This window comes from Narcine bancroftii, chromosome 4 (genome assembly GCF_036971445.1).
Source record: "Narcine bancroftii isolate sNarBan1 chromosome 4, sNarBan1.hap1, whole genome shotgun sequence".
Taxonomy (NCBI): domain Eukaryota; kingdom Metazoa; phylum Chordata; class Chondrichthyes; order Torpediniformes; family Narcinidae; genus Narcine; species Narcine bancroftii.
The window spans coordinates 195,133,205-195,147,106 of NC_091472.1; the positions used below are offsets into that span (position 1 = coordinate 195,133,205).

At 41.3% G+C, this 13,902-nt stretch overlaps 1 protein-coding gene across 3 annotated transcripts in view; it reads right to left on the reverse strand.

The window, feature by feature from the left end:
- dnah10 (dynein axonemal heavy chain 10) overlaps window positions 1-13,902 on the reverse strand; it is a 677,292-nt gene that overhangs the window by 504,891 nt on the left and 158,499 nt on the right. For all 3 annotated transcript variants that reach the window (XM_069933473.1, XM_069933472.1, XM_069933474.1), the window contains 4 exons: window positions 8,380-8,531; window positions 4,304-4,468; window positions 4,005-4,212; window positions 362-518 (listed from right to left, as the gene is read on the reverse strand). In XM_069933473.1, coding sequence (XP_069789574.1) covers window positions 362-518; window positions 4,005-4,212; window positions 4,304-4,468; window positions 8,380-8,531 — 682 coding nt within the window. The remainder of the gene's footprint in view (window positions 1-361; window positions 519-4,004; window positions 4,213-4,303; window positions 4,469-8,379; window positions 8,532-13,902) is intronic.

The following is a 13,902-nucleotide window of genomic DNA, read 5'->3' on the forward strand; positions in this document are numbered from 1 at the left end:
ATCAATGTGTCCTGTAAGTTAACTGAAAATTTGTGAATGTCAAAATTGTCACAGATATCAACAATCACAATCACACCTGGAGCCTTAACAGACTGAGTTTGCAGGTGGAGAGGATTTCACCAGCTATTGAATAGTTCTGAGACTGTATGTGGATGCCAGGACAAAGACTGCCCCACACCACATCAACAAAGCCACATGCTGGGAGCCAAAACCAAGACAGTTACACAACAACCCTATGCTGCATTCTACCACAGTGCTGTGCAAAAGCCAGGTTCTCAGGAAGCCATGCTGAGACAAACAACAAGTTCCAATATCTTGCAAGTGCTTATGTTTAACTCTAAAAATAATAATTCCAACTGACCTTAGTTGTTTCAACACAGTCTTTGATGTTCTGAAGAGTCAGTTGATAAACTTCAGAGGCATTGGGTTTCAAGACAATCTCAGGGGCAGAAAGGTGAACTTCAATTTGGAAAAGGGGATTGTCTCGAAGAATTGAAGCACTAATTTGCTGAAGGTTTCTACAGAGAAAAAAATACAAGATGTTGAGCCTGGCTAGGCTTGGTTGAATAAATATAATAATTATAATGCCCATTGGAGGTTACACTTTGTTTGATCTATTTTAGTTGTTCTCAAAAGCAATGTTACATTTCTAGTACTATTCAGTGATGCTAAGGAAGCAGTTGCAGTCTTTGTGCTGATGGTATCTGCTTCTGAGGATAGCAAGTAAATATTATTATCATTAAGTCACAAGATGTAGGAATTGCTGGCAATGCCAAATTTATTCACCAATCTTCACAAGTTCTTGGGATATCAGTTAGCACAACAAATTCAACATGTCTGGTATAACAATTATTAAAAGTGGAAAGGATTTCTCACAGGTGTCAGAAAAGTGAAAAATTTACTGACATGGTACTGCTGGGGGATCAGGTGGCAGAAGTGAGTGCAGTCACTCTTATTAAGGAGAAGGTGCTTGGGAAGCTGAAGGGGCTGAAGGTGGATAAATTACCTGGACCAATTGGACTATACCCAAGGATTCTGAAAGAGGTAGCTCGATATAATTGCTTGTAGAATTCCTTGAAGTTTTCATTGATCTCCGTTAGGTTATATGTAATTTGTTTGTCCTTTTTCCTTGATGCCAATACCGTTCTTTTAGTTTGTTCTGTTTTAAGCTGCCAAGCTAGTATTTTGTGCGTTTTTCTGAAAGAGGTAGCTGAAGAGACTGTGGATGCTCTAGTAGTAATCTTTCAAGATTAACTAGAATCAGAAATGATTCCAGAGGACTGAAAAATTGCAAATATCACTCCATTTCTTAAGGGAGAGGGCATATCTGGTTAGCCTGACTTCAGTGACCAGGAAGATTGTTAAGTCCATTTATTAAGGATGTGGTTTCAAGGAACCTGGAAGCACATGACAAAATAAGCCAAAGCCTGCATGGTTTTCTTCATGGGAGATCTTGCCTGACAAATCTGTTGGAATTCTTTCATGAGAGATGGATCAGGAAAGTCAGTCAATGTTATTTACTTGGGTTTTCAGAAGGCCTTTGACAAGGTGCAATACATGACGCTGCTAAACAAGAGATAGGAGTCCATGGTATTTTGGGTACAGGTAACTACTGATGATCCGCAAGGATCAGTGTGGGGTCTGCTAGTTTTCGAGTTAGATGTAAATGGTTTAGATGATAGAATTGATGGTTTTGCAGCCAAGTCTCTGAATGATATGAAGATAGGAGGAGGGATGGGTAGTATTGAGGAAGCAGGGAGTCTGCAGGGGAACTTGAAGGTTGGGAGAAAAGGAAAAGAAGTAGCGGATGAAATACAGCACAGATAAGTGTATGGTCGTGCATTTTGGTAGAAGGAATAAAGGGGAGCTGAAAAGGGTGGTCACTAGGTGATCCATGCCGTTGCGGCAGACAGAACTGAGGTGTTTCATAAAGTGATCTTCCAATCTGCATCCAGTCTCTCTGATGTAGAGGAGACCACAATGGGAGCATTGGATGAGGTAGATGACCCCTGCAAATTCACACATGAAGTGTGGGGCCCAGAATGGTGGTGAGAGAGGTGTGGGCACAAATCACCCAATTTAATTCCCCACCCTATTCCCTTGCTGATATGTCTGTCCATGGTCCCATGCACGGCCAGACTGAGACCATCCACAAACTGGAGGAACAATACCTCATCTTCCAACTGAGCACCCGGGTGGCATTAACATCCTGCTTCATCTTCTTCCCCTGTGTTGTTTCCTCCAGCTATGTCACTCTCTTTCTCTTTCCCTGTCTCCTTTCACAGAGCCAAAATCAATTCTCACCTTTCCTCTTATCATATACAATTAAATAACACCTTTTGTCTATTGGTCTGTACTTCCACCCTCCCATTCTTACCCCTTTCTTTCTCCAGCCTTGAAGAAGGGATTAGACCCAAAAAGTCAGTAATATATCTTTACCTCCTATGGACGCTGCGAGACCAGCTGAGTTCTTCCCGCATGTCTATGTTTTGTCTACAATCACAGCATCTACAAATTTTTGTGTTTTTCTCCTTTTTACTTGCTGATTTCCATCCACACTGCCTCACACAATAGTTCTCTGGCAATATCCTATCTCGAGACTACTGTTACATTTATTTTGATTCACATTGCAACCCTGGAACATCGAAATGCCAGTTCTGGTCCTCTTTCAACTATGTCTCTGTTATAGTTACTACATGCCATTTTTCTGTACCTACCAGGTTTTTTGCATTAAGATTAACAATAATAAGGTTTTCCCATCTAATTGGATGTGAGGGGTCAGGCTGGGTAGAATATTGATATTGTACCATTCCCCATAAAGAGGATTTCCACTTGGTAACCTTTATCCATATTTAGGCTCAGCCCATTATGAGGAGCTCTTCCTGTCAATATGCCTCAAAGCACAGAAGTTCTACCAGCTGATATTCAGTCATGGCACTGTGCAGGAAAAGGATTTTATCTGGATGAGGAGGAGGGCTGTTGAGGGGAAAAGAAGTATGTTGGGGAACTGCAGGCAGAAGGAGTGTGGAGAATTGAGTGCAGTACAGAAAAGTTCAGGACACCCAGGATGTGGGGAGTTGAGATAGATGGAAGTGCACTGGATAAGAAGGTATAAAGGGAAGGGTTTGTCTTGGTAGATGGGTGGTTGGCAAACTGGGAGATGACACAAAATGCTAAGCATGGAGGTGGGCACATTTTGCTATGTTAAAAAACTAATGAAAACAACGAAAGAAACTGCATAGATACACACATTTATATGTATTCAGTTGCTCAGCTAGTCAAAGCTCTGCACATCATATTTTAATTTTTTGATTCACATCCTTGTTTTATTTGGGTTGGAAGCAATTCTTGAGGTTTTGGTTTGAATGAAATTGTAATACACCCTTCAACAATTAGGCCAACGGTGCATTATACTGGCTATTTATTTTTAAACAGTTGTCATTTAGCTTTTTGGTTTGAGCAAATGGCTATTTTTTTCAATGTAATACCTGTACAGTAATTCATCTAATAAAGGGTTAGCAGCAATAAGTTTTAATTTCAGAAGAATTATTTTAGGTTGCAATGTTTAGCAGTATTATAATCATGTGCTTTTATTGTGATTGATTGGCTGTAACTTCAAATCTCAGCACATTCTCCTGAAATATTAATAAGGATTTTGCAAAGTCAACTGGCTCAGAGCAGTTTTGTTGTTTCCAAATTTTGGGTCTGGGTGCCTGCCAGTGATTTTATGAAAATGGGTTGAGAAAGGAATTACTTTCTTGTGAGACCACCACAGAATGGAGATAAGAGATATCTATTATTGTGGGTTTGAGTTAAAAATACGTGAGAATGGGTTGCCCTTCCTGGAACAAAGATTTCACTGTTTCTCAGTTCATTTGAAGATAATCAATTCAAATCATTTCAAGACGCATATGGGCTGTGAATTCCTTTCTCTTGAGGACATGTAACTGCATGTAAATTTACATCTAACCTTGACTCAACTTCATAAACTGAATTGTACTTACTTTATTATCATTTTGACAAGACTGTCAAAAACTCTGTGCTCCCAGAAGCTGTAGTATAATGCCATCTTTGAAGCCTTCCCGGTGTTGGTGTGGAAAACAAGGCCCTCCATTTTTGTCAGCAGTGGGCCAATGGCTTTATATTTACTGACTAAGTTCAATATCTCCTTTGACCGCTCATGTTCAACATGCTCGTAAAATTCCTTTACTCCTAATAAAATATTCAGAATATTTTATCTGGTTTGTGACAAGGTCAGACCACAAGCAGAAATGCACCCAATTTTAGGACAACTTCATCTTACCTGCAAGATCCTCCCTTGACTTGGACGATGGCCTTTTAAAGAGGTCTGCTGACTCTATTGCTCCAAGTTTAGTGGCAATGTCTCGGACATTTTTATGAATTTGATTTACAAGTGATTCAAATTTTCCAATTGCTTGTTCACAGCGACCAAGATAATCAACTATGCCTATTTTTAAAATTAACAAATTTGTAACTGTTGTATACTAATTTATAATTCACAAAAATCACCTTTCACACCATATATGAGGAGCAAAAACAAAGGTAGATTTTGAAAAGATTCAAAATACCAGGGTTGTTGTTATGAGAGACATCATTTTTCATGCAAAAGGTTCAGATGGAACAGAATTTCTCAGGATCGTCCAAGAAGGATTCTAGAAATGGTATATGGACCAGCCAACTGAAGGAGAAGTGGCACTGATCTAATGCAGGTCAATGAACCTAGTCAGGTTACAGACGTCTCTGTGGATGAGCATTTTGGAGACAGTGACCACATCCCCCTGACCTTTAGCACAGCTATGGACAAGGATAGGAGTAGATAAAATGGAAATGTGTTTAATTGGGGAAGAGATAATTACAATGGGGTTACGGAGGAACCTTGGAAAGTAAATTAAGTACAGATGTTCTCAGTAAAATTCACAATGGAAATGCGGAGTATGCTTATGCAGGATTCTGGATAGTTTTGTCCCACTGAAACAGGGAAAAGATGGAAGGCTAAAGGAACCAGAGTGCCATAAGATTAGGAAGCAAGGCTCATGATAATTATACAGTAACTCGGAAGGAACTTAAGAAAGGATTTAGGAGAGCTAGAAGAGAGCGTGAAAATGCCTTGGGAGCATAGGCATATCTAGGGTATGGCAGGTGAGACACAGAACTGGCACATGCCTCTGTCCTTACCTTACCCACCCAATATACAAGTCCTTGCCCCAATATGGGCGGCTTCGGGGCCATTCCAGCACACAAGCAGCATCTGGTGGTGGCTCAATATAGGATCAATAGGCAAAATGGCTGTATTCCCTACCCATAATCCCCAATACAACTGGAACCACTCTGCATTTCCCTGGCTGGTGCTGGCCTGGCAGAGCGGTTCCAGCTGCATTGGGGATTATGGGTAGGGTAGACAGCCATTTTGCCCATTGATCCAGCATTGAACTACTGGCGCTGACAAGTAGCCATTAAGGTAAAAGTGGCCTGATTAGATGCCAGAGGCAAGGTGGCTGGCAGGGAAAGGCTGTCAGCAGGTGGCTGGCGGCGCTGACGGCCCTGCCGGCTGCTCCTTGACAGCCCTGCTGGCCACGTGTTGACAGCCCGACCAGCCGCCCACCCCAACTTCACTGACTGCCCACCCCAGCAGCGCGATGACAGCCTTGCTGACAGCCCTCCCTGGCTGACCGTGGAGATTTTCCAATTAATACCTCACCAATCTCTCTGTGGCCTGCTCCATGCCCCACTCCCCAAACAAACTTCTGACAGACTTCTATCACCAGATTGTGGGTTCCCAGTGATCAGAACGAGGGAAGGGATAAAGTCAGATTGGCATTTGCAACCTGTGTGAGGTGGCGGTGAGAGGCACTTAAAATAGAAACTATGTCAGGCGGCAGTGGCACGGTTAATGTGTAGTAGCTTTTTGTGTGCAGTATTTCTAATGGGGAGGGGGCACCAATGTCAGTGGCAGCCCTAGGGCACCATTTGACCTAGATATGCCACTGCTTGGCAAGTAGGATTACGGAAAACCTTATGGTGTTCTACACGTACATGAAGAACAAAACTGGAGAGTAGAACCAATAAAGTATAACGCGGGGTGGCGGGGGGCGAGGGGGGGTAGAGGTACATGTAACATGCCTGGAGAAAGAGGAAGTACAGGAGGTCTTAAATGAATATTTTGCTTCAGTGCTCACCAGGAAGAGGTATCTTGGTGAATGTAAGGTCAGTGTTGAACAGGTGAATGTGCTGGAGCATGTTGTGGTTAAAAAAGAGAGCAAGGGCTGGATCTTCTTAAAAATATTCAGATAAATAATTTCCGTTATTGAACGTGATGTACCCCAGGTTACTACAGGAAGAGAGGGAAAGAGATGCTCAGGCATTGGCAATGATCTCTGCATCCTCCCTAGCAACAAGAGAAGTACTGGAGGATTGGAGAATGGCAAATGCAGCCCATTTGTTTAAGAAAGGTAAGAAGAAACCTGGGAATTATAAACTAGTGAGTCTTCTTAGGGACAGGATTTATGAGGATTCAGAGAAGCATAGTCTTCTCAGGGATAATTAGCATGGTTTTGTGAGGGGAAGGTCGAGCGTCATGAGCCTTAAATGAATTTTTTGAGGTGACAAAAGAAATTGATGAAAGTAGGAGTGTGGATATGGTATACATGGATTTTAGCAAGACATTTGACAAGGTTCCCCATGGTAGAATAATCCTGAAAGCCATAAGGCATGGGATCCAGAGAGCTTTGTCTTTATGGATTCAGAATTGGATTGCCTGTAGAAGAAAGAGGATGGAATGTATTCGCCTCAAGGACAGTGACTAGTGGCATTCTGCAGGGATCTGTTCTGGGATCCCTGCTCTTTGTGATTTTTATAAATGTCTTGGCTGAAGAAGTGGAGGGGTGGGTTAGTAAGTTTGCAGTTGAAATAAAGATTGGAAGTACTGTTGACAATGTAAAGGTTACTGTAAATTACAACATGATATAGAGAGGAAGCAGAGATTGGCAGAGAAGTAGCAGATGGTGCCCTATCTGGATAAGAGTGAAGTAATGCACTTTGGAAGGTCAAACTTGAAGGTATGGAGTACATAGTTAATGGCAGGATCCTTAACAGTATGGAGGAACAGAGGGATTTTAGGCTCTTAATCCATAGATCTCTCAAGGTTGCCATGCAAGTTGATAAGATGGCTAAGAAGGTATATGATTTGTCCTTCATTAGTTGAGTGATTGAGTTTAAGAGCTGTGAGGTAATGTTGCAGCTTTATAAAATTATGGTTAGACCATACTTTTGAGTATTGTGTTCTTTTCTGGTCACTTCATTTCAAGAAAGGTGTAGAAATTTTAGAGAGGGAGAAGAAGAGATTTACCAGGATGTTGCTTGTATTGGAGTGACAAAGGATAAGAAATGACATAAGATTATGAGGGGGTGGACAGCCAGCACCTTTTTCCCATGGTGACAATAGCAAATATCAGAGGACATCTGTTTAATATGAGTGGAGAAAAGAAGAATGAAGATGTCAGATGCAAGTTTTTGACACAGAAAGTGGTGTGTGTCTTGAATGCATTGCCAAGGGTAGTGATGCAGGCAAGTTCAAAGGGACATTCAAAAGAGTCTTAGGTAGGTACATTTATGGTTGTAAGAAAAATAGAGGGTGATGAATGTGAGCTAGGGAAAGTTTGGATTGTTGCACAGTAGGTTCACATAGATTGGCACAACAACTGAGGGCCAAAGAGCCTGCACTGCACTGTAATTTTCTATGTTCTATAAATTATTTTTAAGACTGACAGCATCACATCAGTTCTGTATGAACAGCAGTGGAAAATGTCAGTATAGGTTCCCCTTAACCTATGAAGGGATAGGTTAAGGGGATCCCAAGTCCCCTGTCTATCTGCTACAGACCAGGCTAAAAATACATTATAGCTTTAGATACAGTATACTCTTTGGATTGCTTAAACTTCATTTCCCAATAAAACATCTCTCTTTTCAATTCATCATAAACAAAGAGTTGGAAATGGATAAACACCTTAAAAAGCATAGCTTGACGGTATTCTATCTCTTGATTTCCACTGGCTTCTCCGTGTATGCTTAACACAGTGCGCTTTACGCTGTAGGTGGTTTGTTTCACATCATCAGTATTGCACTGATGGCATCACTGGTCATCATCTGAACATTTCCACCTCTACCATTCTTTGCTGCTTTAACCATATGGTGGCATGAAAATTCAACCAAATCGTCACTTTTAGTGGAAAATCAACAAAGCATTGGAGATCATTTCACTGCCATAATTTCCCACTGGAAATCTATTTGAAAAGGAATTTCCATGTAGCTGTTATGAAAACCCTCCAATTTATTGACAAAGATAAAAATATCTGACATTACCTAATGAGTTCCAGTTTAATCTCCTATAACCTGAACGAATAACTCGTTGCAGCTCCTGGATATGATCAACCATAAGTTTAGTCTCTGCTGTGCTTAAAGAATCCATTAGTTTTTGATAACGATTCAACATGTTCTTTAATCCAGTGGTGTACCTAAAGACCAAAATTGTATAATGAGCCTTGCAGCAATACAAAGAAGCTTGGAAAGTATGAGCAGGAGAAGGCCATTCAGCCCTTCAATACAACTGTGGTTGATAATACAATTTCAGTACCCTATTCCTACTTTCTCTCCATACCACCCTGATCCCTTTAGCCAATAAGGCCATATCCAATTCTCTTTTGAATATATCTAATAAATTGGCCTCAATTACTTTCTGTTCCACAAGTTCACAACTCTGAGTGAAAAGAGCAGAGAATATTTTACACAAGACTTCCACTTTGGATCAGATGACAGCCAGTGCTGTTGACAGGATCATGCCTTGGAGTTTATGCTCCAGCTCATCAGCAGCAATTCAAGCATACAGATCTGGATTGAGGGCCGTTTGTCTCCTTAAATGGTGGCCCAATATGCTCTCCAAGTTCAGAACCTAAAACTATTTCAGTTCTCCCCAGTATTATTATCAATATTTAACCCTCTACCAATGTCAAGGCAAGCGCTGTTGAAAGGTTATCAACCTGAAATGTCAATTCTGTTTCTATGCCCACATTTGCTGCCTTACTTGGTGAGTAATAAAACCATACAACATAATAGCACAGAAACAGGCCTTTCAACCCTTCTAGTCTGTGCCATATTATTATTCTATGTAGTCTGACTGACCTAATTTGCAAAGATGTTGTCGGGACTTTAAGAACTGAGTTGCAGGGAAAAGTTAAACAAATTAGGACTTTATTTACTTGAGTGTAGAAGAATAAGGGGAGATTTGATAGAGGTATAGAAAATTTTGACAGGTATAGATGGAGTAAATTCAAGCAGACTTTTTACACTGAGGATAAGAGAGACAAAAGCTAGAGGATGTGTTAAGGGTGAAAGGAGAAAAGTTTAAAGGGAAGTTTAGGGGAAATTCTCAGTGAGTGGTGGGAGTGTGGAATAAGCTATCAGCTAAATTGGTGAATGCAGGCTCAATTTTGACATTTAAGAAAAAATTGGACATGTACATGGATTAGAGGGGTATAGAGGGATTGGGAGGGTAGGGTCTCTGGCACATCCCAAGTCCCGGACAGGGATGGTGTCCTCATGGCCATCGGGGTACTGGATGTAGTCATATTGTGGGTTTGCATGCAAGAGCTGCACCTCTTCGACCAACAGGTCGGTCTTATGGCTACTTGCATGTTTTTGCAGCATGACAGGTCCTGGGGATGTGAGCCAGGGTGGAAGGGTGGTTCTGGTCGCCGACCTCCTGGGGAAGGAAAACATGCATTCAAGCGGGGTCATATTAGTAGTGGTGCATAGGAGGGACTGGATGGCATAGAGTGCTTCCGGCAGGACTTCCTGTCAGTGAGACACTGCCAGGCCTTTTGACTTAAGGGCCAGGAGGACCGCCTTCCAAACGGTGGCGTTTTCTCTCTCCACATGGCCATTTCCCCTGGGATTGTAGCTTGTGCTTCTATTAATGGCTATGACTCTGGCCAACGGGTACTGCCGCAGCTCATTGCTCATGAAAGAGGATTCCCGGTCACTATGGATATAGTTCAGGTACCCGAAAAGGGTGAATATGCTACACAGTGCCCTGATGACAGTGGCTGCAGTCATGTTGGGACAGGGGTTGGCAAAGGGGAATCTGGAGAACATGTCGATAACGTTGAGGAAATAGACATTCCTGTTAGTGAGGCCAGGGGGCCCTTGAAATCAACAATGAATCGTTCAAAGGGGTGCGTGGCTTTGATAAGGTGTGACTTGAGGGGCCTGAAGAATTGCTGTTTACATTCATGCAGACCCGACAGTGTCTGGTCATAGACCTGACATCCTCGATGGAATATGGGATGCTCTGAGCTTTTATAAAGTGGAACAGTCTCGTGACCCTGGGGTGGCAAAGGTTGTCGTGGAGGGATTTGAGGCAGTTGAGATGCACGCTGGTGCTTCCTGGCAGTTGACATTTGAAGAGAGAGAGAGAGAGGTGAGACCAAGCTCAACCAACTCTCTCAGCCAGTGTGTGTGTGACACTGAAAGCAGCTAAACAGTGCAAGCCAGGAGAAGCTGGTTGGAAACAGAAAAGTTCCAGAGCAGTGGATGGCTGGAAGTGCTATCTGTCTGATGTTTCTCTTCGAATAAGAGGACAGAAAGGAACTCTGTAGTAGCCTAAAAGAAAGGGGTTATCACCTGGAGAACCCTAATAGGGCAAGTTTCATCAAAGAGACATTGAAGTGACTAATATCTCAGTTGTGGACATCCTGAAACAACAAATATCTCTCTCTGCAAACCCTATAAGAACTTTCCTGAGCGGTAAACATTTACCTTTCAAGCACCAAAGCCTGGTGAACTTTATACATGTTAAATTCTGTGCATAGTATAAGAATTGCCTGTAACCAGAAAACTTGGAAGGAGAAGTGAGATTGAACTGTGAACCAAAGAACTTTTCTTAAATTTACATACACATCATACACGTGCGCTTAGAATTAGAAGGGGTTAATTTGGGTTAGTTAAGTGAATAGAAATAAGTTAAAGTTTGATTCATGCTTAAAGTTAATTAAAAATAACTTTTGTTTAAATAACTATTACTGCTGGATTTTGGGATCCTTTGGGCTTGTAACAATTTCTTAATAATTACATAAAATTTTTGTTAAAATATGCATGTGATAGTAAAAATATGTATGTAATATTTTCTCATGCCTTGCAGCTCTCAAACATCTGAAGTTTGTCATATGTGGCACTTGCATTTAGCAAGTTTGGTCACCTCCAATATAGATGACAAACAACAATAGACTCAGCAATGATTCTTGGGGCACACCACTAGTCGCTGGACTCCTGTTAGAGAGGCAATCGTCTACTATCATCTCTGGTTTCTCCCATTAAGTTTAAGTCTAATCCAATTTACTACCTCACCATGAACACCGAGCAACTAAACCATCTTGACTAACCTCCCATATGGGACCTTGTCAAAGGCCTTACTAAAGTCCATATAGACAACATCCACGGCCTTTCCTTCAACAACATTCCTCTTAACCACAAAAAGTTTGATTCAAGTCGTTAAACACGAGCTTACATGCACAAGGCCATGTTGACTATCCATAATCACTCCTTGTCTATACAAATACTTGTATATCTGATCTCTTAGAACACCTTCTATTAATTTATCTACTACTGGCAACAGGGTCACTGGCCTATAATTTACCAGATTATATTTGAGTCTTTTTTAAACAACAGAACAACATGAGCTACCGTCCAATCCTCCGGAATTTCACCTGTGACTAAAGACACGTTAAATATATCTGCCAGGGCTCCTGCAATTTCTACATTAGCTCCCTCAGTATCTGAGGGAACACCATGTCAGGCCCTGAGGATTTCTCCATCTTTTTTATCTTAAGACAGAAAGCTCCTCCTCCTCTTTAATATGGAGGTTCAATGACTTCTCTGCTTGCCTCATTTTCAGACACTGTAGCAGTTTCTTGAGAAAATACAGATCCAAAATTCCATTTAAAATCTCCCCCATCTCTTTTCACTCCATATATAGCCAACCACTCTGATCTTCAAGAGAACCATTTTTGTCCCTTATTGTCCTTTTCTTCTCAATATTTCTGAAAATGCCCTTAAATTTTTCCCTCACCTTGCCAAAGCAACCTCATGTCTTCTTTGAGTTCTCCTGATATTGTTCCTAGTTTCTTTTGCAATTTTGTACTCAAGTACCTCATTTGGTTTCTTGTTGCTTTTACTTGCTTTTCACCTCTCTTCTTAACCAGATCTCCAATATCCTTTGAATACCAAGGTTTCCTATACCTGTTAACTTTGGCTTTAATCATGACAGGAAAATACAAACTCGGTATTCTCAAAATTTCACCTTTGAAGGCCTCCCACATACCAAGCACATCCTTGCCAGAAAACAAACTGTCCCAATCTTTAAGTGTCCTGTGGGCATGGACCCCAAGATCTCTTAGTTCATCCACACTGCTCAAAATTCTCCCATTAACATTGCATTCTGCAGTCAAATTTTACCTATGAAAATAACTACTTCAAACTTTTCTGGGTTAAACTCCATCTGCCACATCTCAACTCAGTTCTGCATCCTATCAATGTTCCTTCATCACCTCTAGCAATCCACCAGACTATCCACAACACTGCCCACTTTTGTGTCATCTTCAAACTAACAGACCTACTTTTCCATTTTCACATCCAGGTTATTTATAAAAATCATAAAGAGGAAGGATACCAGAACAGATTCCTGCAGAACACCACTGGTCACTGACCTCCATAGAGAGTATGAACCATCCATAACCACCCTCAGCCTTCTCTGGACAATCCACTTCTTTATCACACAGCAAGGCTTCCCTGAACCCCATGCCTCCTTACTTTCTGAATGAACCTTGCATGGGGAGCCTTATCAAATGCCTTACTGAAATTCAGATACACAACATCTACTGTTCTGCCTTCATCAATGTTCTTTGTTACATCTCAGGGAATTCAATCAGGTTCATGAGACACAACCTTTCCCTGATGAAGCTATGCTGACAGTCCATAATCATATTACATCTCTCTAAATGCTTGGAAATCATGTCTCTCAAGATCTTCTCCAACAGATTGCCCACCCCTGAAGTAAGAGTCACTGGTCTATAATTTCCTGGGTACTCTCTACTCCCTTTCTTGAGCAACAAGGGAATAACATTTGCAACTTTCCAGTCCTCCGGTACTCCAATGAAGATCATTGTCAGTAACTCAGCGATCTCCTCCCTTGCCTTCCATAGTAGCCGTGAGTAAATCTAATTTGGTCCTGGCTTTTCAAAAGCTCCAACACACCCCCTTTCTTAATGTCAACATGCTCAAGCATTTCAGTTCACTTTAAGTCATGGTCCTTTTCTCTGATGAATACTGAAGTAAATATTCATTAAAGAACTGCACTACTCCCTCTGACTCCATGCACATGCTTCCACAACTACTCCTGATGGGTCCTATCCTTACTTGACTCATCCTCTTGTTCTTCACATACTTATAGAAAGACTTGGTGTTTTCCTTAATCTTGCTCACTAACACCTTCTCATGGCCCGTTCCAGCTCACTTAAATCTTCTCTTAAGCTCTTTCTTTGAAATCTTGTAAGTCTCCTGTGTTCAATTAGTTCCTATTTTCTTAAATCTCTTGCAAGCTTTTTTTTCTTATCTAGATTTTCAAAATCATGATTCAACACCTGAATACATTTGCTCCCAATGTATGCTCCCAAGCTCCTGCCTAGTTAATAACATCATATTTCCCCTATCCCAATTAAATGTTTTCCTAAATTGTCTATTCCGTCCTTCTTCAGTGCTATGATGAAGGAAAGTTGTAATCATTTTCTCCAAAAGGTTCACCTTCTGAGAGATCTGAAATTTGGCCTGGTTCAT